Source organism: Loxodonta africana, chromosome 16, assembly GCF_030014295.1.
Source record: "Loxodonta africana isolate mLoxAfr1 chromosome 16, mLoxAfr1.hap2, whole genome shotgun sequence".
Taxonomy (NCBI): Eukaryota; Metazoa; Chordata; class Mammalia; order Proboscidea; family Elephantidae; genus Loxodonta; species Loxodonta africana.
Window position 1 is genome coordinate 13,047,565 of NC_087357.1, and position 26,989 is coordinate 13,074,553.

Below are 26,989 nucleotides of genomic sequence, written 5' to 3' on the forward strand. Positions count from 1 at the left end.
CACCAGGTCGCTATGAGTCAGAATTGACTCAACAGCAATGGGTTTGGTTTTGGTTTGGGGTACGAGGAGCGGGGCACATGTCAGTGTGTCTGCAAAGCTAAACGCCTGAAGGCCAGCTCTGACTGCTCTCTTTATTTCCAGTTCCCAGAACTGCATCAGGGCTAGAGAGAGCTCGGCAAATGTCTGTTGCAAGAATGACTCTTGCCAAGAGCACTGGCATTAAGATCAATGAATCAACCTCCAACCAAGCACAAGCGTAGCCTTCTGAGACACCGAGGCTGGCACTTCTTGTCCAAGTAACTACTGTTTCCAGTTGAGGTTCTCAGAGTTTGAAGCCTGAGGAAGACCCTGTACCAAAATGGCTATTCTTGCTATGCTAGGTCATTTTTCATTCATTCAAAAGTTTTTACTGATTACTAGCAACTGCCAAGCCCTCATAAAAGGTACAAGAGAGTCTTTGCCTCAAGAAGCTCATTTAGTTTAGTGGCAAAGACAGGACTCAAACAACTACAAAACATAACCGGGACTATTATGATAGACATGTGAACAGGGTACCGTGGGCACACAGAAACAAGGTACTTAATCCAGAGTCCAAAAGCTTCCCAGAAGAGGTCACCCCTGAGGTGAATCTGAAGACATTCCCTTCTATTCTCTAGTGCTCTGCTGTTCAACATAGCAGCCATCAGCTATGGGTAGCTATTTAAATTGAAGTTAATTAAATAAATGGAATTAGCTGTAGTTTTAAAATTAAGTAAACTGAACTCCTCAGTCACAGGAGTCACATTTCCGGCGCTCAACAACCACATTTAGCCAGTAGCTATTGGACAGTGCAAGTACAGAACATTTCCATCAAACAGAAAGTTCTACGGGACAGGGTGTTCTGGAGCCTTCATTCAAATAAAGCATACAGTTTCCCTCTCAAAGGTCCCATAAAACAAGAAGAGATAGAACAAACACCTAAAGTACAGAATTGCAGTCAATTTATCCAACAACCTAGTGTAAGATTCAGGTCCCCTGACAACCATATTTTAAATAAGGGTATTACTCAAACAAGCGAAAAAAGGAATTTCTATCTTTGATTCCACCTTTGATAAAACATTTTATATGAAAAAAAAACTTGAGTCAGTCTCAAGTCGGAAAAGAAAATGTGAAGAGAAGGCAGAAATACAGACGGTTAAATGCTGACTCTGGGAGAGTTGGCTCTTTCCACCAGCTTCTCCATTGCTTCTGTAGGGCAATCTGCAGACTGGGAGGTTCTGATTTTTTTAAGTCTTTCAAGGTGGAATGTCTCTTTAAAGACATGAACTTTTTATTAAAGATGCAGTTCACAAAAATACCACTGACCAAAAGCATCACAGCAAAATAAACAGAACTGTCTCTACCTCTCAGTACCAGTACCAAATTCTCAAAGCCAGAATTTCATTATTCTAAAAATGAAGAAGAGAACAAGATATTACACAAGCAATCGCAACGTAAAACTTTTCAAACATTTTTAAACCAACGTTGATGACACAGCAACATACCAGTTCAGATTTGAAGTAGCCTATTGTGTTTTCATCCAACTGAAAATATCTTCTCTTCCAGTTTTTCATCTACCAGAGATGAACACATACAGAATGCCCCATGTTAATCACCACTCAATTATTCTGAAATGAACCCACAATCAGCAATGCCAAGCACTGAAAAACCTACGGGAATTAGAGTTGCCAGAGTTTGAAGAGTTTCATGTATCGTTTTGCTCAGAGGAATTTTTTTCTTTAAAATTTATTTTTCCATGAAACTCTAAAGATTTAGTTCACACAAGCAAGAATGGCTTTAATTTTAGAAAGGTACTTTGGAATCCTAGAAATATTGATAAATTTACTTGTTCTTCCTGGCAAGTCCCCATCATGCATCCAGCTGTGTGAGGGATCTGGGCCAACTGAGAGCTGCTCTTGTCAAGCGCCAGCCACTATGCTGGTACGCTTATTTATGCCTTTAACAAACTCTGGACACTAAGTCTTATGACTTTTCCTAAAAGAGAGCCTGAGAGGTTAAAGAAGCAAGGTCACAGAGCTCTCAATCAAGGGCAGTTCAACACCAAATCAAGTTTTTAGGTTTCCATACCTGCTACTCTCTGAGTGTTCCTTCCACGAGCCACTCCCCCCACCAACTGGACTGCCATCTCCCTAGTTGAGCTCTCTTTTCCTGGCCCACTCCCATGGGGCAGAAATCAAAGGAAAAACTTTCTGGAATAAACTGAAACTGCTAGGAAAGCTCATTTCCATTGAAGGTCACTGTGACAGGCATCGAGGACCCAGTTGCCCCCAGCCCGAGGAAATACCAGCAATGAATTATGACATGAAGAACCCTATCCTCTCTCCCGACTCCCCTTCTCTGCACGCCAGTCTCTCGCTTTGGGTCTTTCATAAAACAAAGCCAATAATTTCTTTGCTAGTTTGAGAGTTGGCTAATAACATGCTCATTTTTCATATTTCACATATTTGGTTAAGCTACTCACCACTGCTCCCTGTTTCACACAATAACCAGCTTTGATAACTGTACTATCTGCAGGTGGTTTAGGAGTAAAGTAAGGAAGATGGCTTTGGGACCGTTTCAAATTGTTTCTGTCGATGCTTTCGCCACATTCGTTGACTTCTTCTTTCTAAAATGAAACAAAATAATTAATAATTAATCCTGTTTCCTGCTTTCGTTTTTGGCTTACTTAGCTCCAAAGCTTACTTTTATTTCATGTTGTTATTCTAGCATAAATTCTTAAAATCTATTTTAGTTCAGTTAGGAACACAGATTTTCAAGTGAAGAGTAATTAATCTGAGACACTTAATTATAATTTTCATATCATTGATTAAACCATGAAAATCAATTTCTCTTGTTCTACAAATGTCCTGCCACCAGTGTTTTTTTTGGGGGGGGGAGGGGAGGGAAGGGGTGCTAACCTTTTATTTTGAAATAATTACATAGATCCACAGGAAGTTGTTAAAAAAAACTGTACAGGGAGGTCCCATATACCCTTCAACCAGTTTCCACCAACAGGGAAAACGCATAACTGTAGGACAATATCAAAACCAGGAAACAGACATTGGTACGATACATAAACCTTCCCAGAGTTCACTAGTTTCACACGCACTCATTGGTGTGTGTATACAGTTCTACACGATTTTATCAAGTGTGCACATCTGTCCCACCATCGAAAGGCTCCTATCCCTTTGTACCTCCAGCCCTAAGCCCTGGCAACCACTAATCTCTTTTCCATCTCCATAATTCTGACGTTTTGAGAATGTAATACAGATGGAATCATCCAGTAGGAAACCTTTTGAGACTGGCTTTTTTTCCCCACTCAGCATAATTCTCTAGAGCTGCATCCAGGTTGTTGCTCAGATCAGTAATTCATTCCTTTTTTACTGCTGCATAGTATTCCACAGCATGGAATGTTTACCCATTCACCCTCCAAGGAGCACATGAGTTGTTTCCAGTTTCGGGCTATTAGGAGTAAAGCTGCTACGATCACTCATGCACAGATTTTTGCGGGAACCTAAGTCTTCATTTCTCAGGAATAAGTGCCCAGGAATGCAAATTCTGAAAGAGCCTTGGTGGTACAGTCAGTAAGTGTTCAACTGCTAACTGAAAAGTCGGTGGTTTTAACCCACCAGCTGCTCCACGGGAGAAAGATGTGGCAGTCTGCTTCTACAAAGATTAGAGCCATGGAAACGCCACGGCACAGTCCTACCCTGCTCTGTAGGGCCACTACGAGTCGGATTTGACTTGACGGCAACCAGGTTTTAGTGCAAGCTCTTGGTTGCATGGTAACTGCACGTTTAGCTTTACAAGAAACTGCCACTGCTTTTCAAAGCGGCTGTATGCCATACCAGCAATGCATGAGTGATCCAATTTCTCCCTGTTCCTGCCAGAACTTATGTTATCACTCATTTTTATTCCAGCCGTTCTGATAGGTATGATACATAGTGATATCTCATTGGTTTTAATTTGCACTTCCCTGACTGGTTGCAAGTTTGAACCCACCAGCCGCTCTGCAGGAAAAAGATGTGGCAGTCTGCTTCTGTAAAGACTACAGCCTTGGAAACCCTATGGGACAGTTCTACTCTGTCCTACAGGGTCGCTATGAGTCAGAACTGAATTAACAGCACACAACAACAACAGTGGCTAATGATGGTGAACATCTTTTCATAAGCCTATTTGCCATCTTTAGTGAAATGCCTGTTCATGTCTTTTGCTCATTTTCTAACTGGATTCTTTGGTTTTTGACTGTTGAATTTTCAGAGTTCTTTATTGCTGGATATGTGGTTGCAAATAATTTCTCTCAGTCTTTAGCTTTTCTTTTTACCTTATTAACAGGGTCTTTCACAGGGCAAACATTTTAATTCTGATGCGGTCCAATTTATTATTTTCATCCTTTTATGAATTATGCTTTTATGTCAAGCCTAAAAACTCTTCACCTAGTCCTAGGCTCTTTTTTTCTAAAAGTTTTATAGTTTTACATGTATAGCTACAGCTTTTAAAATCCCATCTAAATATATACCCAGGCCTTCATGTTTGCCCAAGCGGTGGCTTCCTGTTTATTTATAACATACAACACATCTGATAATCTAGAATCCCACAAATAAGCCAAAGGTGTATTTTCAAGAACTCCTAAATTTCAAAAGAAGAACTAAGTACTCAAGTCATGTTTTGAGGAATATACAACCTGTTCTATATTTATAAAGGTCAACAGCGCTTTGTACTTGACTTTGTAACCCTAGTACTTACTTTACTGCTCACTCAACACTTACTCAATTCATTTATCATGCAGATGAGATTTACTTGACATTTGCTTCATAATATATAGTCTATATAGTCTAAGTACTTTTATAATGACTAAATATTAATTTATAATAAAAAACAACACTGCTAAGTGATAAAGCAATAAAATTCTGTTTTTTTTTAATGGCACCTGTCATAAATCCTAGAATCTACTGAAAAATCTGTACCAAAGTTAAAATGCAACATATGCAAACTATTACAATATCTTAATAAAACTACAAACAGTTTCGTTCCTTATGTAAAAGCAAGACACAACATTGGTGTAAAAAGCTTACTGTAGCTACACAGTAACCACAACTTTAAGGTGTTGGTCGCTCTTTGTAAAGACAATGCACACATACACGCATAATCCTGACTTATTTTTATCAACTTTGGTGAAAAACGTAAGCTCACACTAGAGCTGGGATTTTTGTTGACTCAATAAACACTTATTGAATTACTGAATGGTGTAAGTTGTCTTTCTACTAATCACCCTCTTCTGGCAAAAGACCTGAAAATACGGTATGTAATACAATTTGCTTTAAAAGGTTTATTAAGTGACAAGTCTTTTAAGTACAAAAGGCACCCAAGTAATGAAAATACCTATCAATGACAATACCAATTAATTATTTTAAAATTCTTGGTCTCTGAATTGTTAATAATTTAATTTGCACTACAAACCCATCCCCTCAACGGTGATACAAGAGTGTTAAGCTTAAACAAAAAAAAAAATTTTTTTTTAATCAAAAATTGTTTCTAAATTTATATTGCTTGTAAGAGCATATCAGTACGTTCTAGATAGGATTAAGTCAGAATCCTAGTTAACCTAGGCCACGTGTGGAAAAGGGTTAAAAACTTACATGCAAACTCTAGGAACTTATCCTTAAAAAAATTATAATCGATGTTCCTAAAGTTTTAACTATAAAAATGTTCATTGTAACACTGTTTATAAAAGGAAAAAGAACACCATTTGTCCAACAACAGAGATTTGTAAATTATGATAAATCCATGGTAGAACTACTATGCGGCCATTAAAAATGATATAATTTTTTATGACTTGGGAAATGTTTGCAACAAGTGAAAAAAGCTGTTTCCAAAGTCTAACATACAATTCTTATCTGTGTTTCTGGGGGGAAACAAAAAAAAGGGCTCAGAGTAGACATGAAAAGTGTTAAGTGCTGTTTATCGGATTTCAAAATTTTACACAATAAACACGTATTTTCGAAATAAGAAACAAAAGTATGGATTTTTGGTATTTAGTACTGTATTCATTCAGAAAAGGCGTACTGTTTTGGTTTTATTAACAAGATAAAAATCAAAATAGAGTAATGAAACTGTCACAGAATAGCATTAATTTATCACCTGAGTTGGAGTAATAATGGGGACACCGCCAACGATGTCCGTTCTATAAGACACTTGCTTCTTTGCACATGGATATTCCCCCTGGCGACTTAGGTTATCAGAGTGAGGCTGTGAGTCGGACTGCTTTGGTACCTGAAATAGTAAATCAAAAGAATCACCTTGCAATTATACATGCAACTCACTTTTATCACAGAATTTCCAACTAATCGCCATTAGATACAATTAACGACTCTCTATGCAATTATTTAAAAGGTAGGCATGTGTGCGTCACTCCTGTATATTCCCGTGCTACTTCTTCTACTTGACAGTCACACTTTATAAAGCCACCATCCTTTAGCTGAGTGCTCATTCAGGCAGGTACCATTTCAGACATTTTCTCACTTCATCCTCTTAACAACCCTATGTCACAGGAGTGGGACCCCCATTTTAGACGTAAGGAAACAGAGGCTCAGGGACGTTAGGGAATGGGGGTTTTGATCTTGGTTCTACCACTTTCTAGCTAAGTTTGTGTAGTTCTCTTCCAAACTCAGTCTATTTCCAGTTTATTAGAGCACTTAACATTGTATGCTTGGCCTTAGTTGCTCCCTTGCCCTTTCTTCCACTCCTATCCAGGATTCTGCAAGTTCCCAAGGGCAGGGATCATGGCCCCCAGACAGCCTACTACCAAGCACACAGTAAGTATTCAAGAAACGTTGAAAGACTGACTCAATGGATGAATGCAAAGAGCATTAGGAAAAAAGAATAACAACATACTTGATGGAAATCTGAAGTCAGAATGTTCGAAATACCTTAAAACTTATTAGGAATTTAAAAAAGGAATGCTAACACTTAAATCATCTTAACTAACTTGTATAAACAGACAATGATAGTGACAGCAGTAGACTCTCCTGTATTAATTCCTCTTTAAAGTGAAATCAAAGAATCAGAGGTATCGCAAACGTGTAACAGGTTTTAGCTTTCTCACAGAGTCTAATTAGAGGATAAGGTACATGGTTAATCAACTTTTTTTTGGTCTACAGACTGTGAACCATATAGTCTGTATTTTGATTATTTTTTAAGGCTCTGGATAATACATGCTTAGTGTCAATTATGATGCTGAACATGACTTAATCTCTCTGGTAATTTAAAGGGCATCTGAGGATCTTACAGTCTCTCAAAAACATTATGACAAACATTACTGACAAGCACAGAAATACTGGTGTACAAATATTTAATTTTAAATTAAATAATCTGCCTGATAACAGGGTACCGACAAAATGACAGGTGACACCTTTTATGGCGCATTCAAAGACCCGATCCGTATGTGTGGTAAATGCCAAAGCAGTGGTTTCTCAGTGTACATACGCCACCACCCAGGGACACTGGTAGAAACTTGGTATGACGCTGCCTGCACCAGGTCTGCAGAAAAGCCGGCACACAATGGTGTTTGCAGGCAAGGCTTTACAAAGAAGCTTTGCAAAATATCGGCAAATGACAGTGTGTAAACCCAGGCCTCTGCCTTTCTCATCACAGTCACACTGTAATGCCAGTCAACGGCAGAAAACAGAAGAGACAGAAACAGGGAGAGGAAGAGAAGAGAAAGGAAACCTGAGGTGAACTCTTGAGTTCTGAGAGTTTTTTCTAGGAGGCTGCACACTGCAGAGTGCTTTTAAGAGAAAAGACAATAATGAACAGAATTTACTTGACGAGATTCTTACAAATACACAAGACTGAAAGGATTTCAAAGGATATCATATCCTGAAACAACTTACTGAGGAAGACCATGGTATTTTCTAACGAATATTGTTGTCGGGTGCTGTGCAGTCGGTCCAACTCATAGTGACCCTAGAGTAGAACTGCCCCATAGGGTGTCTGAAGCGGTAAATCTTCACAGGAGCAGATCACTAGGTCTTTTCTCCCATGGAGCTGCTGGTGGGTTTGAACTGCCAACCTTTCGGTTAGCAGCCAAACACTTAACTGACGCACCACTGGGGCTCCTATTCTAATGAACAGCATCATGTATTTTAATTATTTCTTCCAGAAATGACAGTATATTAAAAATCTTTGCCAATACTATTAAGCTCATTGCTTCTAATTCGTCCTCATTATAAAACCAATGCTCAGTATAGCATAATTCCAACGTTCAAGTCCAATAATTAACTTAGAATTATATTTTATAATAAAAACTATCTAAATTGTAATCATCTTCTTCCCCAAGGACAAGAAAAACATAAGCAAAATACCCATGAAAGTACACAGCTCCCTTAGAAAGTCTGAATGAAAAGTTGGTGCAAATTCATCCATTAAAATATTTTAGGATGAAAAAGAAATCAGCCAACAGCTTAACGGGAATCAGAGAAGTGATGTGACTAGACAGACAGCAAGGGCCAAAGATACTACACTCTGGTTCTGCTGCCTAGTTTTTTTTCCGCTTTCCCTTCCTTTCTAACTTTTTTGGTGACTCTTGTTTTCTGAGAGCTGAATTAGCATTTTTGGCAGGTATGTGCAGATGATCCCTCGGGGTGTCACCTGCCTAACAGCAGGAAAACAAAAGGTAAAAATGGCCAGGGAGTGAAGAGATGGACAAAATGGATGCAAGGACTTAGGAGTGAAATGAACGAAAATGCTACAGGTTTCTCAAAAGTTAAAGGGAAGGCTGATGTTTGATTCACTGAGAACGACGACAGGGCCTTAGAACTGAAACCTCAAGTGTGCGAACGCTAACTCCTGGGTCTTATGACCTTTCGGAGGGCTCTATGCACAGCCAGCCGGATGAAAACCACTGGTCTAAGGTCAAAAAAGGCCTAACAATTTTTGTACATAGACCATTTGGTGAGGGATCAAGATCTTATATCCAGCTTACTCTAAGTGCTCCCACTTGCCAATTAAAAAAATAAATAAATAAACTTGTGGAGTTTTTGCCACAACTTCAAAAAGACTAATTCTTAGGTTAAAACTAATATTAACTTTTAAATTATAACCTATGGTTAAAAAAAAAGGCACTTATTATTAAATAAATAAATTAGTGCTTCCATTTAGAAAGAAACCATATACATCTTACATTCCTTCACAATCAATAAGGGACCAGAAACCACCATTTTTATATTGTTATTAATGTAAATGGCTAATTAGTTGAAGGCATACTTTACAATTTGATTTTTCAAACTCTAGTCATTGATATTGGTTCCTCTACTATTGCTCTCTTTCTTTTTTTAAATAATGGGAAAAGAATTTAAATGGTAGCTATCAACTCACGTCCACACAGACCTAAGGGAAGTGACTAAAGCCACAGACCACTGTGTTGAAGGACAGTGCATTAAGATGGCGAGTAGTTAAATAATCACCATTTCCTCGCCCACTACTCTGTAACCACCTCTATCCTTTAGCCACACACTTGGACCATCTAGTTTGGGATCTGTAAAAATTCCAGCTTTATGTACCATGTAGTACTCAGATCATCACTACATTACAGAGTTGACCAAAATGCCATTTGGAGCGATTCGATAGGAAGATAAAGTGTACCTATATTAAGAAAAGAAACCACATGTGAATTATCAACAACTTCTATGGGAAAGTATGAAATATTAGAAATTCCATATTCTACCACATTTAAATACTTGAAATGCATACAAAATTAAAATGGCTAAGACTGTCTCAAAGAATAAAATTAGCATAAAATACATCTTATGAAAGCATGGGAAATCCATTGCTATTCTAAGAATTAAATATGTGTCTCTACAAAGCTGATCTTTAGTTGTCAGCAGCTGCCGTGGAGCCGTCTCTGACTCCCGGTGACTATCGATTCTACATTCACTTTCACGTAGTTATTATTGCTTTGTGGACAAAGTGATTTCTATCTTATATGTGTTTATATTTTCTAAACATGAATTATAAAAATACAAAAATCATTTACCAACAAATTTATCTTTAAAAACTTTAAAAAAGCTGGAAGACCACAAAAGCTATTTAAAAGTCTCTACTTTTTTCTTTTTACTTTTACCCAGTCCCTCATCCGCTTCTCTGTCACGTTAGCAAGTTTAACAGAAGCAATTCGTTTGCGGATGTATCATTCCCTTAAGAAACCAGACATGGCAATTTAAGAACCCCCCCAAATGGTAAAAAGCCTCAGATCACTACTTTTTCTCTGAATGCACTAAGAAACCAGTCCTCTCTATTGCTGCAATTGGACACACACACAAAAAAAATCAGCGAAGTTACTAGAATCTGTATTTCTAAAGAAATTTTCCAAGTAGGGAGTGTTTGTTATAAGAGTTAAAAGTGATCAGTTAAAATCTTTTAAGAACACATACTTCTGAATCAGCTCAAAAATTGCCTTCCTGAAACTGCATAAACCTAAAATAACTTCTGCTTCATGCACAGATCAGAGACGTGCGTGGGAGTTTGCTGTCACGTGGTGACAAGCTGCTCTGGAGCAAGACAAGAAACTGCATTTAACTCTGAGAACAGCTTTACATCTGTGAGCTCTGTATTGTGTTGCGACCTAACTATGGAATCAGCCATTTCAAAGGAGAACTAACAAGACGGTAACGTGTACCAGCCTCCAGGGTACATGTCTCATGAGAATAAGGCACTTAGGGTCAGCACACAACTGCGTTTCAGTAAAAACCCATTTCAGTTTACACACAATTTATACTCTCTCAATGCAGGCCTACTGTGTGTCTCCCTGTAAGAGCATAAGGAGTAAAACGTGAGGTGGGTGTGATCAGGAAAGAGGGCCTATCTGCTGGTTCATCAGCATCAGTAGTAAAATCTCAGGAAGTTTGTTTTTGGCCTTAGGAACAGGAGAATAAGGAAAGGACTCCTTTTTCTGGAAGCCGTAAGGCACAGCGATTCTGCGTTCAGCCTCCAGAGTCAAGCAGACTGGGTTTGGATCACTACCCCCGAGCTTAGCAGCGATGAATCTGTACAAGTTGCTCAATCTTCCTAAGCCTCACTTTTCCAGATAATTTAGGTAAAAACCTTTAATACAAAGCTTGGCACATTGTAAATAATCAATAAATAACAACGTTCATCAAAAAGCCAAAAAGAAGAGAAGCCCAGGTTGGAGGTAAGAAGCTGTAGCGCTAGAAAGGAGTGCACGGCACCAAGGCCTGGAACTCCAGGAACAGAAGAGGTGAGAGAAGCAGGGTAAAGCCTAAGACAAACTCCCCAAGGTGACATGGGCAGGACGCTGCCAGGGCGGGATTAAGACATGTGAGGGCCCTAAGCACTGACGATCTGCGGTGCCCCCTCCTCTGTTCCCTCACGCATTACAGTGGGATACTCGGGTTAGACATGTACGTGTGTGTGTCTTAGCTATCCGTGATGTAACTTCCTTTTTAATTAAACTATAATATTAGCAATTGAATGCAAAAGTGGCACATGCCATTTTAGTGGAATGAGATGAACTGGATTATAAAATTTTTAGTGGACATGGGGTACTAAGATTTTTACTATATTCACGTTTTCTACAAAAAGAATATTCCCCACATTCTACAACAAAGAAAATGAGTCAGTGAACTTAGTTGTTTCAACAGTCGATGTAAAATTGACTTTCACCAATTTTGCTTTGAACGGCTCATACTTCAAGTCTGATGCTTTGTTTTGTAATAAATGCTATAATTATAAATGAAAAGATATCATAAAAACTTAATGATCAGAAAACAAACATTACAGTGAATTTCTATATTTTATTTTAGATAAAATATACTTTAAACATTTCTTTCATTTGCTCTTAGAAATTCTTCAGTGATTTCATCACAATTAAGCTGCTGAACACTATCTATTTCCATACACAATAAGGATAATGAATGAAGTCTTTCCTGAATCACTGCTGTGTGCTCACTTCTCCTTGTGTCCTGCTGCTTAGCATCTATGGGTCTTTGCTTTGGACAACTAGTGCCCTTGTTTTATTGATGCCCCAAGCACAAGCTTACCTTGCTTATTGGGTAATCCGTCCCTGACCTCTGCTGCCACAGCTTCTCAGATTCAATCCCTACCCCAGTACCTCATTTCTAAGCCCTTCACCTCTCCTTGTGCTGCTCTTGCCTTCAACTCCTGCCTTCTCTGACACCAGTCCTAGGCATGGCTTAGAAGACGGGACTGCCCACTCCTACTGCCTGGGGAGGTGGCAGGAAGCCTTTCATCCTACGCTGGAAGAAAACACATCCTCGAAGTAGAACTCTAAAACTGCGCTTTCCCCTAGAAACATTACTGTTAACAGTGGTTAGAATCTGTAGTTCTACATGTCATTACTAAGGTGCATAACAGGTTAAATGGGCATTCATGGGCTCATTTCAGGGCCAAGCGTCCTCATGACAAGAAAATCGATTCATATTCTAAGCACCCAACTTTTAAACAACTTTGTATATACAACCCATCCTGAGGTGGCCACATTTGCACATACAACCCATCCTAAGGTGGGCACATTCCCTCGGTGGTTTTCAAAATGTTAACGATTACTTCCAAGTATTAAAAACTTTTCAAAAAAATAAAAACACTTACTGTAATTTTTATAGCTTTGTTCAACACGTTTACCCATTCTACTAGGTCCTGCTGATCATTGGCTTGTAGGAAGTATTTCCTCATCCCTGCATTCATAACTGTTGAGAGAAAAAAATAAACTACAACACACGAAATTTTGTACTCGTTACATCTAAACTGATGTTCACAACAGCTAAAAAACCATGCTAGGTTTGAAAATTGTGGCTCTCTTGGATTTGAGGAAATGTTAAGATCAAACCATAATACTGCTTTTATCACCTGATAAATTGGTATACCTCTTATTTTTAACAGTCACATGATTTTTCACTAAATGGATATACTGCTATATATTTAAAGGCTATTTCCAATTTTTGAAATTACATAAAATGTCATAATGCAACATTATATATATATATACTTTTCCACACTTGGTATAGTATTTCTCTAAGATGAACTTCTTGACAGAGACTTAAACTAGGTCAAATGGAATTCACATTTGAAGTTTTTAGAGATATTAGCAATGTGCCTTTCCAAAAGGTTGAATCCATTTACATTCCTACCAACAGTGTATAAGAAGGCCTGTTTCATCTAGCATCGCTCACTAGTTCTGGTTATCAGCACTCGTGCTAGTTATGAATCTATCATATTCATCCCCAAGCCTCCGTGGCACTGGGGTTAGGAATCTGCAAAATCTATTTTTTAGACTTGTCAGCTCTAGACCTGCTTTGCCAGTGGGAGGTACTGATGGGAGACTGGAAGGTGGGAGGTGGGGAGAAGGAGACAGGAGCTCTCTTCGTGATTCCTGCTCTTGTTGGCCTCCCTCCAGCAGCAGCACACGCTAAGCTATTGCTCCAGGATCTTTTTATTTTTTAACATTTTATTGTGCTTTTTTTTTTTTTTTTTTATTGTGCTTTAGGTGAAAGTTTACACAGCAAACTGGCTTCCCATTCAACAATTCATTTACAAACTGTTTCATGACATCGGCTACAAACCTCCACGCTCCTCCCCCTCCCACCAATGTGTCAGCACTCTCCCCAATTCCACCCTGCCTTCCCCGTGTTTTTATCCCTCCAGTTTCCCTGCCCCTCCTTGCCTTCTCATCTTTGCTTTTGGGCAAATGTTGCCTGTTTGGTCCCATTTAGTGGATTGTTCCAAGGAGCACACTCCTCACAGGCATTATTATTTTACACGCCAATCTATTATCTGGTTGAAACGTGACCTCCAGGAGTGGCTTCAGTTCCAGGTTGAAAGAGTGTCTTTGGGGGTTCCTCCAGTCTCCATCATTTTATGAATCTGAGTTTTGTTCTAATTTTTCTTCTCTTCTAACTGGGATCTTCTATTGTGACCCTGGTCAGAGTAGTTGATAGTGGTAGCCAGGTACCATCTAGTTCTTCTGGTCTCAGGCTAGAGAAGGCTGTGGTTTGGGTAGGCTGTAAGTCTTTTGGACTAATTTCTTCCTTGACTTTTGGTTTCCTTCATTCTCCTTTGCTCTGAACAGGAAGAGACCAATTGTTTTATCTTAGATGGCCACTCGCAAGCTTTTAAGACCTCCGGTGCTACTCACCAAGCAGGTGGAACGTTGTCTTTATGAACTATGTTATGCCAACTGAGCTAGACGTTCCTACAGACTATGGTCCTCAGACTTCAAGCCCAGTCACTCAGTCCCACGAGGTGCTTGGATATGCCTAAGAAGTTCCCATTACTGTGCACCCTACGTGCTCTATTATAACATATGAATATACCTGCAGAACCTATGCTGTCATTAGGTGCCGTCAAGTCAGTTCTGACTCATACCAACTCTATGTACAACAGAACGAAACACTGCCAAGTCCTGCGCCATCCTCAAAATCACTATGTTTAAGCCCATCATTATAGCCTCTGTGTCAATCCATCTCACTGAGGGTCTTCCTCTTTTCCACTGACCCTGTTCTTTACCAAGCATGATATCATTTTCTACGGACTGGTCCCTCCTGATAACATGTCCAAAGTACATGAGATCAAGTCTCGCTATCCTTGCTTTTAAGGAGCATTCTGGCTATACTTCTTCCAAGACAGACTGGTTTGTTTTTCTGGTAGTCCATGGTATAGTCAATATTCTTCGCCAACTGAAAGAGATCAATTCTTCTTCGGTCTCCCTTATTCACTGTCCAGCTTTCACATGCTTGAGGCAAATGAAAATACCATGGCTTGGGTCAGATGCACTTCAGTCCTCAAAGTGACATCTTTGCTTTTTAAAAGATGTCTTTTGCAGATTTGCTCAATGCAATATGCCATTTGATTTCTTGACTGCTGCTTCCATAGGCATTGACTGCGGATCCAAGTAAAATGAAATCCTTGACAAGTTCAGTATATCTCTGCTTATCATGATATTGCTTATTGATCCAGCTTTAAGGATTTCTGTTTTATGTTGAGCTGTAATTCATACTGAAGGCTCTAGTCTTTGATCTTCATCAGTAAGTGCTTTAAGTCCTCTTCATTTTCAGCAAGGAAGGTTGTGTTAATGCATATCGCATTAACTCCTTCATGTATACTGGTATATGTAACTATCGCTCACATCTTCTGCCCCTGAAAGTTTATCAGCAGACATCTGAGCAGCTTTAGGACATTCTGGCATCTTGGCGGGTACTGGCGCAACTGAACATTTGAGTGTTGAGGGCCATTCCTATGAGGGGATGCTTCCCAGAGAAGTAACTGTGTGAAACTTTTGTGTCTTTTGGCTTCTATACAGCGAGATAAGGCTTGCAAGTATGTTTACTATTTCCTTTCTGTTACTGGTTATTGGGAAGTACAGTTTGTGATGCATGCTCTAAGCCATGAAACTGATATAAAGTGCTTGCCTCCCTGAAAACAGTCTGTGATGCACCTCCTGGGCCACCTCCTGGGCCACGGATATGTACTGCAATTGTGGTGTACTTCATGGAACATGGGACTGACATGGCCTGCTTGCAATTGGCATCTCCTTTTTTTCAAATAATAAACTATCAGCAAACAATGGTTTGGCATCCATTCCATTAGTGTAAAAATGTGGCTTTTGTCAAAATGAAAAAAAAAAAAAAATTTCCCTTTAAAGGATGATTGTAGTCCTCCTCCAATCCTGATGCTGTGTTCCTCTTCATCTAGTCCAGCTTCTCGGATTATTTGCTCAGCATAAAGACTGACTAAGTAAGGTGAAAGGATACAGCCCTGACGCATACCTTACCTGATTTTAAACCACGCAGTATATCCCCTAGCCTGCTTCAACAACTTCCTCTTGGCCTATGTACAGTTTCCTCATGAGCACAATAAAAAAAAAAAAAAAAAAAATTAAGCATTCTGGAATTCCCATTCTTCTCAATGTTATCCGTAATTTGTTATGATCCACACAGTCGAATGCCTTTGCATAGTCAAAACAACACAGGTAAACATCTTTCTGGTATTCTCTGCTTTCAGCCAAGATTTATCTGACATCAGCAATGATATCCCTCATTCCACGTCCTCTTCTGAATCCGGCCTGAATTTCTGACAGTTCCCTGTCCATATACTGCTGCTACCATTTTTATGTTATGCAGCATATACAAATATGTATACACAATTACCCATAACTATATCCATACAGGAGCCCTGGTGGTGCAGTGGTTAAGAGCTTGGCTGCAAACCAAAAGGTCGGCAGTTCAAATCCACCAGCTGCTCCTTGGAAACCCTATGGGGCAGTTCTACTCTGTCCTATAGGGCTGCTGTAAGTTGGAATTGACTTGACAGCATTTTTTTTTTTTTTTTTTTAAAACCCCTACAAGCGCGTGCATGCTCTCCCATATGCCCTTCCACCTGTATATAGCATACTTACCTACCTATGTAACCACTCACGGATTTTAAGGCTGTTATTACCTATTGTTGCTGAATTGCATATGGTAAAGTCATTATCATAAAAAAAAAATTGTCCTTTATCCTAGGGTACCTCTCAGTGTCTTCATTCGCCTTGGTCACGTTGTGCTGACTTCCCCCAGATTGTGTGCTGTCTCTCCCTTTGCCAGAAGTAACACGTGTCTACTATCTATTAAGTGATTCCTCCTTTTCTTCCTCCCTTGTCCCTGGAAACCATCAAAGAATGCTGCTTTCTGTGAGTAAACCTTTTCTCATTATATAATAAGTGGTATCATACAGTATTTGTCCTTTTGTGATTGGCTTATTTTACTCAGCATAATGTCCTGCAGATTCATCCATTTTATAGGATATTTTACAGGTTCACCATTATTCTTTATCATGGCGTAGTATTCCATTGTATGTATGTACCACATTTCGTTTATCCATTCATCTGTTGATGGACACTTGTTTCTTTTTACTACTATGAATAAGGTGCAATGAACATGGCAGTGCGTATGTCTTTTCGTGTCACTGCTTATTTCTCTAGGATAAATGGCTAGTAGTGGGGTTGCTGGATCATATGGTTATTTTTATTTCTAGCTTTTTGAGGAACCATCATACTGTTTTCCATAGTGGTTATACCATTTTACAGTCTCACAAGCAGTGTATAAGAATTCCAATCTTCCCAAGACCCTGCTAGCATTTGTTTTCTGTTTTTTTGATCAATGCCGTTTTTGTTGGGGTGAAGTGGTATCGCACTGTATTTCTGATTTGCATTTTAATGGCTAATGATCGCGAGCATCTCCTCATGTGTTTGTTGGCTGCCTGAATGTCTTCTTTGGTGAAGAGTCTATTCATGTTCTTTACCCATTTTTTGACTAGATTGTTTGTTTTTTTGTTGTTGAGGTGTTGAAGTTTTATATGTTTTAGAGATTAGACTCTTGTCATATGTGTCATTGCCAAAAATTTTTTCCCAGTCTGTAGGTTCCTTTTTTTTTTACTCTCTTAGTGAATTCTTTTGATGAATTAAGTATTTAATTTTTAGGAGGTCCCAGCTATCTAGCTTATCTTCTGTTGTTTGTACATTTTTAGTTACGTCGATAGTCAATTTATGCCATAAATTAGGAACCTTAGCTTTGTCATTATATCTTTTAGGAACTTTATTGTTTTAGGTTTGACATTCAAGTCTTTGATCCATTTTGGGTTAGTTTTTGTGACGTATGGATCCTATTTCATTTTTCTGCAAATAGATATCCAGTTTTGCCAGCACCATTTGTTAAACAAACCGTCTCTTCCCCACTGAATGGACTTCGACCCTTTGTCAAAGATCAGCTGTCCGTTGCTGGATGGACTGACTTCCGGGTTCTCAATTCTATTCCATTGGTCTATGTGTCTGTCATTGTACCAGTACCAGACTGTTTTGACTACCGTGGCTATATAGTAAGTTTTGAGATCGGGGAGTGTGAGGCCTCCTACTTTGCTCTTCTTCATGCTCCAGGGTTTTGATGCTCCAGACTCTCGCCCTGCAGAGTCCCCTTAGACACTTATCAGTAGTTCCATGATGGCTTCTCATTCAAAGTCCTGGGTTTTGGTAAACACCACCTCTTCCCTTTTGTCTCTCTAACCCTAGAGGTGGTAGCTGCTTCATGTAGTTTCTAATTTCTGGGTTACTTCAGCATTCCCTTTGTGCACTCCAGCCTTCCCACATGTAGGTAAACGATTCCCTATAACAAGTCCTGCGTCTGATGCCCCTAGAGAAATGTGATTTCCTGACTAGACCCTGACTGACACAGCATTCTTGGACAACCTAACCAATAAATTATTAGACCTTGTTTAAACTTCAGTTTTATTGAGACGATTTAGTTTTGTTATGTTTGTTGGCCACCTGTACTTCTTTTACCAACTTTATTTTCTTTACCCAAATTTCTTCTGAATTGTTTATTTTTTATTTACAGCTTTTATATTAACCCTTCCTGACTCGTTACAAGCATTTTTCCCAGTCTGTCATTTGTCTTTCTACTTTGTTAATGGTATCTTTGATCAAAAAGAAATATTCTATTGATCTTTTCCTTTAGCACCTCTAAATTTCATATTACTCAAGATTATAAAAATAAACACCTGTATCTAACTCTTATGAATTTTCTTTGTATTTAAATTTTTAATACAGTTAGGACTTTTATATAATTTAAACACATTCCTTTAAAGACTATTTACTTGTATAAAACAAAACAAACTTGCATATAGTTATCTACAAACTATTGGCATCAACTCTTGAACTAAAACTTATTATGTAACATCTGCGTTTTTTAAAAAAAATTATCCTAGGAGCTGAAGCATCTTAAAAGCTACAGTGTTGCAATTGTTGAAATATAAAAACAACTTCCAAAAATCTACATCGAAGTTTTCAATGATATACTAGCACCCAGTTGAACATTACTTAAGGGAAAGGGGAAACGAAAACCCTCAAGAGAAAATAAAGTTATTTCCCAAACACACAAAATTTTGTAATTCTGATTGAGACCAAAACTCTATAAACCAGAGCTTCCCTTGAATTGAGAGGAGGGTCTGAGAAAGGAAACCAACGCGTATCTTGTCAAGTGCCACAAAATAACTTGTCTGGAAACTATAAAAATTTAACACATAGTAATTTGGTTCTTTTATATCTTTCTAGAGACTAGGAGAGATTATAGATGCCATAACATACAAATTAACATAAATTAATAAGTCACTAAGACATTAAGCACGTCAACAAATAACTTTTGTTTTTAATTTCTAGCAATCGGTAAAGTATCCCTTTATAAGCCGCCTCCAGCTGAGACCGAAACTTAGCGCTTCTCACGATGGCCTCTTCCTTCTTTGTTTTTTGGATACCTGCTTAGAACATCTGAGGAGTTTCTGAAAAAATAAGCAGTTCTTAATACACAATACCTGGTGCAAAGTAAGTGCTCAATACACATACGGTTGAATGAATAGTATTTATATAAAGACCTCTTTTAAGGAAGGGAACAGAGAATATCTACCTCTAAAAAGACTTTTAGCACACCCTGCAGTCTGAATAAAATCTATCTGCTTTAGGCACTATTTCATGGTAAGAGGAGGCACTGTGATATGACGTGGAAAAAAGACGAGAGCGTGGCATCTGCCAGGCCTAACTAGCTCACACACTCACTAGCAACACTGTCTTGTAAAAATTATTTAATCTCTCTAAAAACCAACGATACCCACTGCTGTCGAGTCAATTCTGACTCACAGCAAGCACCCAGCTGCTACCGAAAGGTCAGTGGTTCAAGCCCCACCAGTCATTCCACGGGAGAAGGAAAGAGCAGTCTGTTTCTGAAAAGATTTACAGACTTGGAAGCTCTGTGGGCAGTTCTACTCTATCATACAGGGTCGCTATGGATATAAATTAATCTCTCTAGGCCCAGTTTTCTTCACCTATCACATGGGACAGCTACCCACCCTTTCCTTGAGGGATGGAGACGATGAAACTAGTACAGTACTTGGGACAGAATAAATGTAGTTCTTCTTCATCATCATCTCACCTGGAGGTTTCTGAGAAGTAAGAAAGTATTGTGAAAAACGTAAACCAAATTACTGAAAAGACATGTATTAGCAATAATTCAGGTTCTCAATGACCCTCTAATCTCCCACCTAAACCTGCTGCCCAATGCTCTGGGACTGAGGCAGGAAAAGGGTTGCTTTCATTGTGCAGGTTTCTTCCAGTCCTCCTATTTTCAGTTTCAAGCCTCATCCCTTCCTTGGGGACTATTGTCCCCAAGTAAAAAGCATCGCTGATTCTATTTCTGGAGCTACTCCACCTCCCATTTCCTGCTGGGGTGGGGGAAGGGTGGTTGCCTGACCGGAGCCAGATGGAGGTGGGGACCAGAGGTTGTTTCTGACGTAGACATTAAAACAAATTTCCTGTTTTCCGTCCCTCCTCACTGTTGCTTCTCAAGAAACTGTATTTCCAGTTGCTAACACTTCCTAGAGTTGGGGTGAGGGCAGCTTTTCATTGGTCTCTTCCTCTGCTAAGTTATTTACCATTCCTCCATCCACTTTCCATCTTCATACACTGCGGATCTGGGTTATAGGTATCTCCCACTTTCAACAAAGGCAGTCTGAATGTTTTTCTTTCTCGATGTTTTTAGGCAATATAAAATAGATAGTAAGTCTTTATGTTGCCATCTTTAATGGAAGTTGCGGTGCCATTTTAGAAGCCAATGCCTCTTTCTATGGAGGCAAGAATTTTAGGAATCTTTTCTCTACCACCACTAGCACTAAGGGACTAATAAACTATTGGCAGACCAATAAATGACTAATCTTAGATTCCTACTAAATTCACTCATTCTGAACAACTCAATCATTCTGAATGTTGAATCTATGACTGTATATTACTATTCCTTGAACTGGGAGATTTGAGATTTTACATTAAAAAGATTTGTTAAAAGTGTGAGCATTACTTGGTTTGGGTGGACACCTGAGACAATGTTGGCATCTCCTGCTTAGAGGGGAGATGTGAGGGTAGAGGGGCTTAGAAGCTGGCAAAATGGTCATGAAAAGAGAGAGTGGAAGGAGGTAGCGGACTGTCTCATGGAGAGGGGAAGTAATTGGGAGTATGTAGCAAGTTGTGTATGGGTTTTGGTGTGAGAGACTGACTTGATTTGTAAACTTTCACTTAAAGCACAATAAAAATTATTAAAAAAAAAAAAAAAGTATGAGCATTATACATCCTAAGATACAAAGCTGTTACCTGCCTTGCCCCCAAGGGCCTTCCATTCACAAGGCTCTGAGGCATTTTCCTATTTAATAAACAAAAACATAATTTATAATAAATATGTAACTGTTTCTTAGTGATAGTCAAAAAATTATAACGGTTTCCCTGAATAGCTATGTTTTATTCTATCCATTTTTTTTTTTTTTTTAAACTGGATACATGACTGTTATCAGATGCTGTCCTTACACCTACTGAAAAAACCTGCCTTTTCATGCAAAAGAGAACAAAGAACTTTATTATCAATTCCACTCCATGAAGCATCTTTTTATGTGAAATAATCCCTCGTGATGTCAGCTGGCCACCCCTCCTGATTTTTGTCCCTTCCATCACTAATGTCCACTACCACACTCTCTAAAAGCACAGCAATTCTACCAGCTTCGAGTATCACCAACAGATTCCAAATTTCCCCGTTCTTGATCTTTGAGGTCCATCCAGTCTTCAATTCCTGTCAGTTCACCAGAACATTTCCATTTGGAAGTTTCGTCATCATTTCAAAATCCTTACTTTTAAAATTAAGCATTTTATCCTACCTAATTGGTTCTCTTCATTTCCTTACATCTTTTGTTGAGCAAAACCCTGGTGGCACAGTAGTTAAAGCATTCGGCTGCCGACTGAAAGCTCGGTGGTTCAAACCCACCAGCAGCTCCACCATTGATATTAAGATGATCTTCCTTTCATACCTTTCTCCATGTTGGGACACAAGTCCCAGCAGTTGCCTGGCATTTCCACTCTTTTGGGAAGGGATGTCCCCCAGTCTGAATTCCATGCCTTTTCCCCACTCTCCCACCTGGCTAGTATCCTAATATGGAGCTTACCCTACTGCACTGTAATCTCCCGTTTACTGATCAAACTACACTGTAAGCTCCCTAAAGACGGAGACTACCTCCTCTGTAGTCACAGAATAACTACATTGCCTGCTACACAGAGGTTACTCAGTAAATGTCTGATGAATTAATAAATAAATGTAAGGTCTTTCAAAATCTGGCTCTAGCCTACATTTCTCCATTGTATTAGTCCATACATCACTTCTATTTCCCAATTTGAAAATTCTGATTCTGCCATTCAGTACAACACAGGCTCATGAATATCTAGAACCAGCCATGAAAACTAAGTTAAATCACATCAAGGTACCATCTAAACTCTTCAACTTCTCTAATCAATGTTTACAAGAAATTATTTACAAATACCCAACAGAATACTTAAATGTCTAAACCCACTATCTTAATGACATACTTCAATAATTATGAACCAAAATTATATATAATCTCAAGGGAAAAGAAAATCTCTTCTAAAATAACCTAAGCAGTAGACTTTCACTTCTAAAACCCTCGCTGAAAACTGAAAATATGAGATTTAGCTGGTAATATATGAAGATAATCATAGTTGGAAGGGACTTTAAGGCTTATCTACTGTAACCACTCACCGTAAGCTTGAGCCCCTTCCATGATACTCAAGTGGCAGGTCAATACATGTTTGAGTATCTCGAGTGACAAGGGACTCAGGAAGAATAATCATGCAGAGGAGAAAAGCAGTTCAAGTGATATCCTTGACCTTCAATTTTCCAGCACAAAGAGCCTTTTAAAATTGGCCATTATGTGAATCACACAATTATTCTTCATTTATACCTCTCTTCTGATAGAAATTTGACTAATAAGTAGTTGGGGTAAAGCATGGGAAGACTGATTGTTAGCTTGGGGCACTACTTTCTTGTACTCAGGGTTTTAATAGATTCACACATATACAATGCTTATTTGTAAAAATCCGTTTAAAAGATACCCAAGGTCTTGTGATACTCACTACACATAATATTATGGTGAATGCATACTGAACATTACAGAGAATATTTTCTAGCATTTGATGCTGTTCTTGATTCTTTTCCTTTTTTCTCATGTTATCAAAAGTTGGTCACCAAAGGCACTCAGGGCATGGCAGCTTAAAGTGCTTACTTCCAGAAGACACCCACTCTGTAAGTGCTAATAAACTACCATTTCTATACCATTGTTGTACCTAATACGTGGCAAATCAGCTAAGCCCTCATTTGTGGAGTTATCAAGTTTCCTCAACAAATAAAAGGAAAAATAACATGAGGGAGAAATGTAAAAATACTGTATTTAACTGTCTTAGGAAAATAAACTCTTAGTCATCAGAGCCGGGGTACGAGGAGGAATAAGGAGACCATTTGACACATTTACAGAAACTATCAGAAACATCAGATTATACAAATCTATACCAAAAAAAAAAGAAATATTTTTCTTATCAGCAGGTGTACTGTCTTTTATCATAGTGCGTTAACCCCAAGGAAAATATTTCTAACAGAATTTATTCATTAGTTATCAGTTGCTTTAAAATCAAATCTTAAAACAATGCAAGAAAATTTCTACACAGGAATCCCAATGTCTCCAACGGTAGATAGAGCTCCACCTATTTAGGGTCAGAAACAAGGAGTGAGGCTCCATGGAAACAGCCGGCATATTTGTTAGTTTTAAGTTTTTAGACTTCAAAACTGCCAAGGGGATTGCCACGTACCAGTTCTCTCTATGCATATATATAGCGGGAGCTATAAAGTGAGCAAAACACAGGGCCCAGTACAGTGAAACACACATCAAATACAAATAAAATTCATAGACATAAAGAAGAGCTGTAACAGCTAACAGTATTATGTAAGAATACTAACTTAAAATAACGAAACATACGTATACAACGTGGTTACTTACCAAAACAAAACTCTGCCTTTGGCCTTAGCTTAGTTGCATCGCTAACCTGACAGGAACAAGAGGGATGAGTCACTTCCTTATTCATATGCGAACTACAACAGACCTTCAGTATCAGCTAAGCTTCCACATGTATGATTTCCCAACAATCATTCACAGATAGCACATACATCTAAAGTTAAACTTTAAAGGCAACTGAAAAAGGGCTATGAATTAAATACAGGATCCAAGTGCCAATGGTAAGATGTTTAAATCAAATGATATCTCCACATCTTCTCTACACAAACTTGATTTTTCTTCAAATAAGAAGAAATTGAGAGCATACCATTAGGCTTTATGTCACACATACGAAGATTTTATGTTTAACATAAATGTCCTCAATAAACACAGACACTGCAAATTCTTCCCAAGTTGCGTATTTCTAAATTAATTGCGAGCTATAAAACTGGTGGTGGGAGACAGGGAGATCATGTATTTAAAGCCCCCAAATCTAAAAGACACTCATCTGCTTTGAGGAAATCACATGGCACTCAATTCCCTCTTGTAACGGAATACCCAGGATGATGGGGTCACTTCCTTAAACGCAGTGCATGCTTCATTCTGGAAGGTGAAGCACCTTGCCATCCCTGTTTGCTGCTACTCACTCCTTTAAGCGAGCTAGCTCTCTTGGAAGCCCACTCATGACCGCTGCCCTGCTGCTGCCTAGTGATAAAATTCCTAATTGTAGCACCCGTTTTGTACCTTGAGAAGGGATTCTAAGTCTGGGGTTCCTGACTGTTCCTAACGACAAATTCACAGGTCTGAGTCACAATGAAGTTTGTTCCAGGAATAAACTCTGGAAAAAAAGTGGCATGTCTAGAGTAGAGTACAAACTGTACAACCACTCAAACTTCAGACAACTGCAGGACAGAAAGAGAAATGAACGGACCTTCACAGAGAAGAGGCTGCATCTTAAAAGGGGAGCAATAGAGGAGGGAAAGCAGTGGCCTGTAAACCTGCCTGCTTTACTCGGCTAATTCTTCATGAAAGAGCTCCCATTTTAAAGACCACGCAACAGGCAGCTGCTATAGGCAGATGGGCAATCTCTCCCTCACCACCTATCCCATTAAAATGGACCTTTTCGCATCACTTCATTGAGTCAGAAACACTTGCCAGTATATGTGCTTAACAATATACATACACCAGTAATATAATCAAGTAAATTGGGGGTCTAAAACTTATCTCACCATGGAATCCTATGGTTCCTAATAGCAGTCCCTATAGAGTGAAAGCTGCACGCTACTTGGAAGCATTTTTAACTGTCTGGATTTATGGGAACAATTCAGGTATATTTAAACAGTACTTGTCTTTTGTAAATTTACACAATACGGCTTTAACAGAAAATGTGTTTCCCTTTAATTATGTAATCTCTGTTGTCTGAGGGCTGATTTTTTTTTTCTTTTGACCAGGGAGAATCAATAGCTCTACTGAGATACCGATAAATTTTATTTATAAAAATATCTGTCTTATAAACAGAGGCACATCTATAAATTGGTCTTCTGTTGAAGTGGTCTATCAACGTTTAAGATTTCTCCCAATACATACAAATCCTAATTTATGCACGACACTATGCACATGCATATTATTTAATCTTATTGTGTTGCTATTTTTCACATCTTACATTTTAAGCCATCAACAAACTTCTATTGTTTTTATATAAAACACAACCCCACAGGACTAGCTCCTCAGCGTATCTGTCTCAGTTCCCAAAATAATAAAAATGGGAAAAAAGCTACCTGATCAATATCAAATCTAAGTTTTTGAAAAGAAAAACAGCATTGCAAAAATGCCAGAAAAACAAACAAACAAGAAAACAAAAATTAGCAAAGACAAAATGAAAAGAGAGAAAAACCATCCTTTTCAATATGAAGATGGTCCTCAGTTTCTCCAGATAAAAAAGGGAAACAAAATGTCAAAGGTAATAGGATCTAAACCCTAGAAACAGTTTAAATAAATATAATACAGACTTAGAAAAATCTTCTCCAGACTTTCCCAAGACAGAGCCTAATTGGTAGCTGATTTTTTTCTTGTGTTCGTGCACCTGGTCACAAAAGTTAATGTTGCCTTTTGCATTTGCCACATCCTGCGAATTAACTTCATATTCCTCCTAACTTCATCAGCTTAAAGAACTTCCTGAAAATAATCAATCAGGTACTGCTGTCAACACGATACAAACCTAAGTGTCATCACTGGTGGACAGGTACACAAAGGAAGCTGCTCCTTCTATTCACACTCGCACCCTGAGGGGTTTTAATTCACGCACGAATATAAGACCAAGTATAAAGACTACCTTTGAAATGTAGGTAAGTTTAATGGCTCCAACACGTGATGATCCAGAAGGTAGGTTCTAGAAACAAATTAGTAATGTGTAGTTAATATGCAGCATTATGAATTTATTTTATATTACAATGTTCCATACATACAAAGAGAAGTTAAGAAATTAGATTTTGTAATAATACACTTTACAAAGCAACTTTCCAGTGCTAGTATTTACGAGGTCTGCAATCAGGATGACAACTCGGATAACAGAAACTGAATCCTATTCTGTTGCACCTCAATGGACTCTACAGCTAAAAGGCTATTTTTTACCACTGTAGCTAAGGTAGTTTTCTTTTTCATTACTTTAAATAGCCATAAACAGTATCAGAGTTTGTTCCCGAAAGCAACAGGAAAAAACACCAGAGACACATAGACACAATCGTAAGAAATCTCAAAAAACTATGCATATTATTTGGCCGTATTAAAACCGCATTTCATCATATATATCTCTTGAAAGAAATGTATTGGATTTCCCCCATTTAAATGGTTTAGTATTTATTATTTCATATTTAATCTGCATTGATACTTCCCCCTCCCCCCCAAAAATCATTCATACATTTTAAATCATAGGCAGGGAATTATATAATGGCACTTTTATACAAAATGGTTTTCTTCCTCCCCCCTTAGCAAGTTTGGAATGTGGTTTGGTCACCAAAAAAAAAAAAGCTAAGGGTAAAGAATTCAG

The 26,989-nt window shown here is 38.5% G+C and overlaps 1 protein-coding gene and 1 long non-coding RNA gene across 4 annotated transcripts in view; both read right to left on the reverse strand.

Moving 5' to 3' along the window:
- The window catches only part of PLEKHA1 (pleckstrin homology domain containing A1), a 57,507-nt gene that overhangs the window by 15,729 nt on the left and 14,789 nt on the right, over positions 1-26,989 (reverse strand). For all 3 annotated transcript variants that reach the window (XM_010599217.3, XM_010599216.3, XM_023559795.2), the window contains exons 3-8: positions 26,276-26,332; positions 23,950-23,995; positions 12,643-12,740; positions 6,160-6,291; positions 2,501-2,644; positions 1,524-1,592 (exon numbers count right to left, since the gene is read on the reverse strand). In XM_010599217.3, the coding sequence (XP_010597519.1) occupies positions 1,524-1,592; positions 2,501-2,644; positions 6,160-6,291; positions 12,643-12,740; positions 23,950-23,995; positions 26,276-26,332 (546 nt within the window). The remainder of the gene's footprint in view (positions 1-1,523; positions 1,593-2,500; positions 2,645-6,159; positions 6,292-12,642; positions 12,741-23,949; positions 23,996-26,275; positions 26,333-26,989) is intronic.
- On the reverse strand, positions 17,447-23,942 carry LOC135227888 (uncharacterized). The gene is made up of 2 exons (XR_010318048.1): positions 19,921-23,942; positions 17,447-19,356 (listed from the first exon to the last, which is right to left on the reverse strand). It is a non-coding gene; the product is annotated as an uncharacterized LOC135227888 (long non-coding RNA).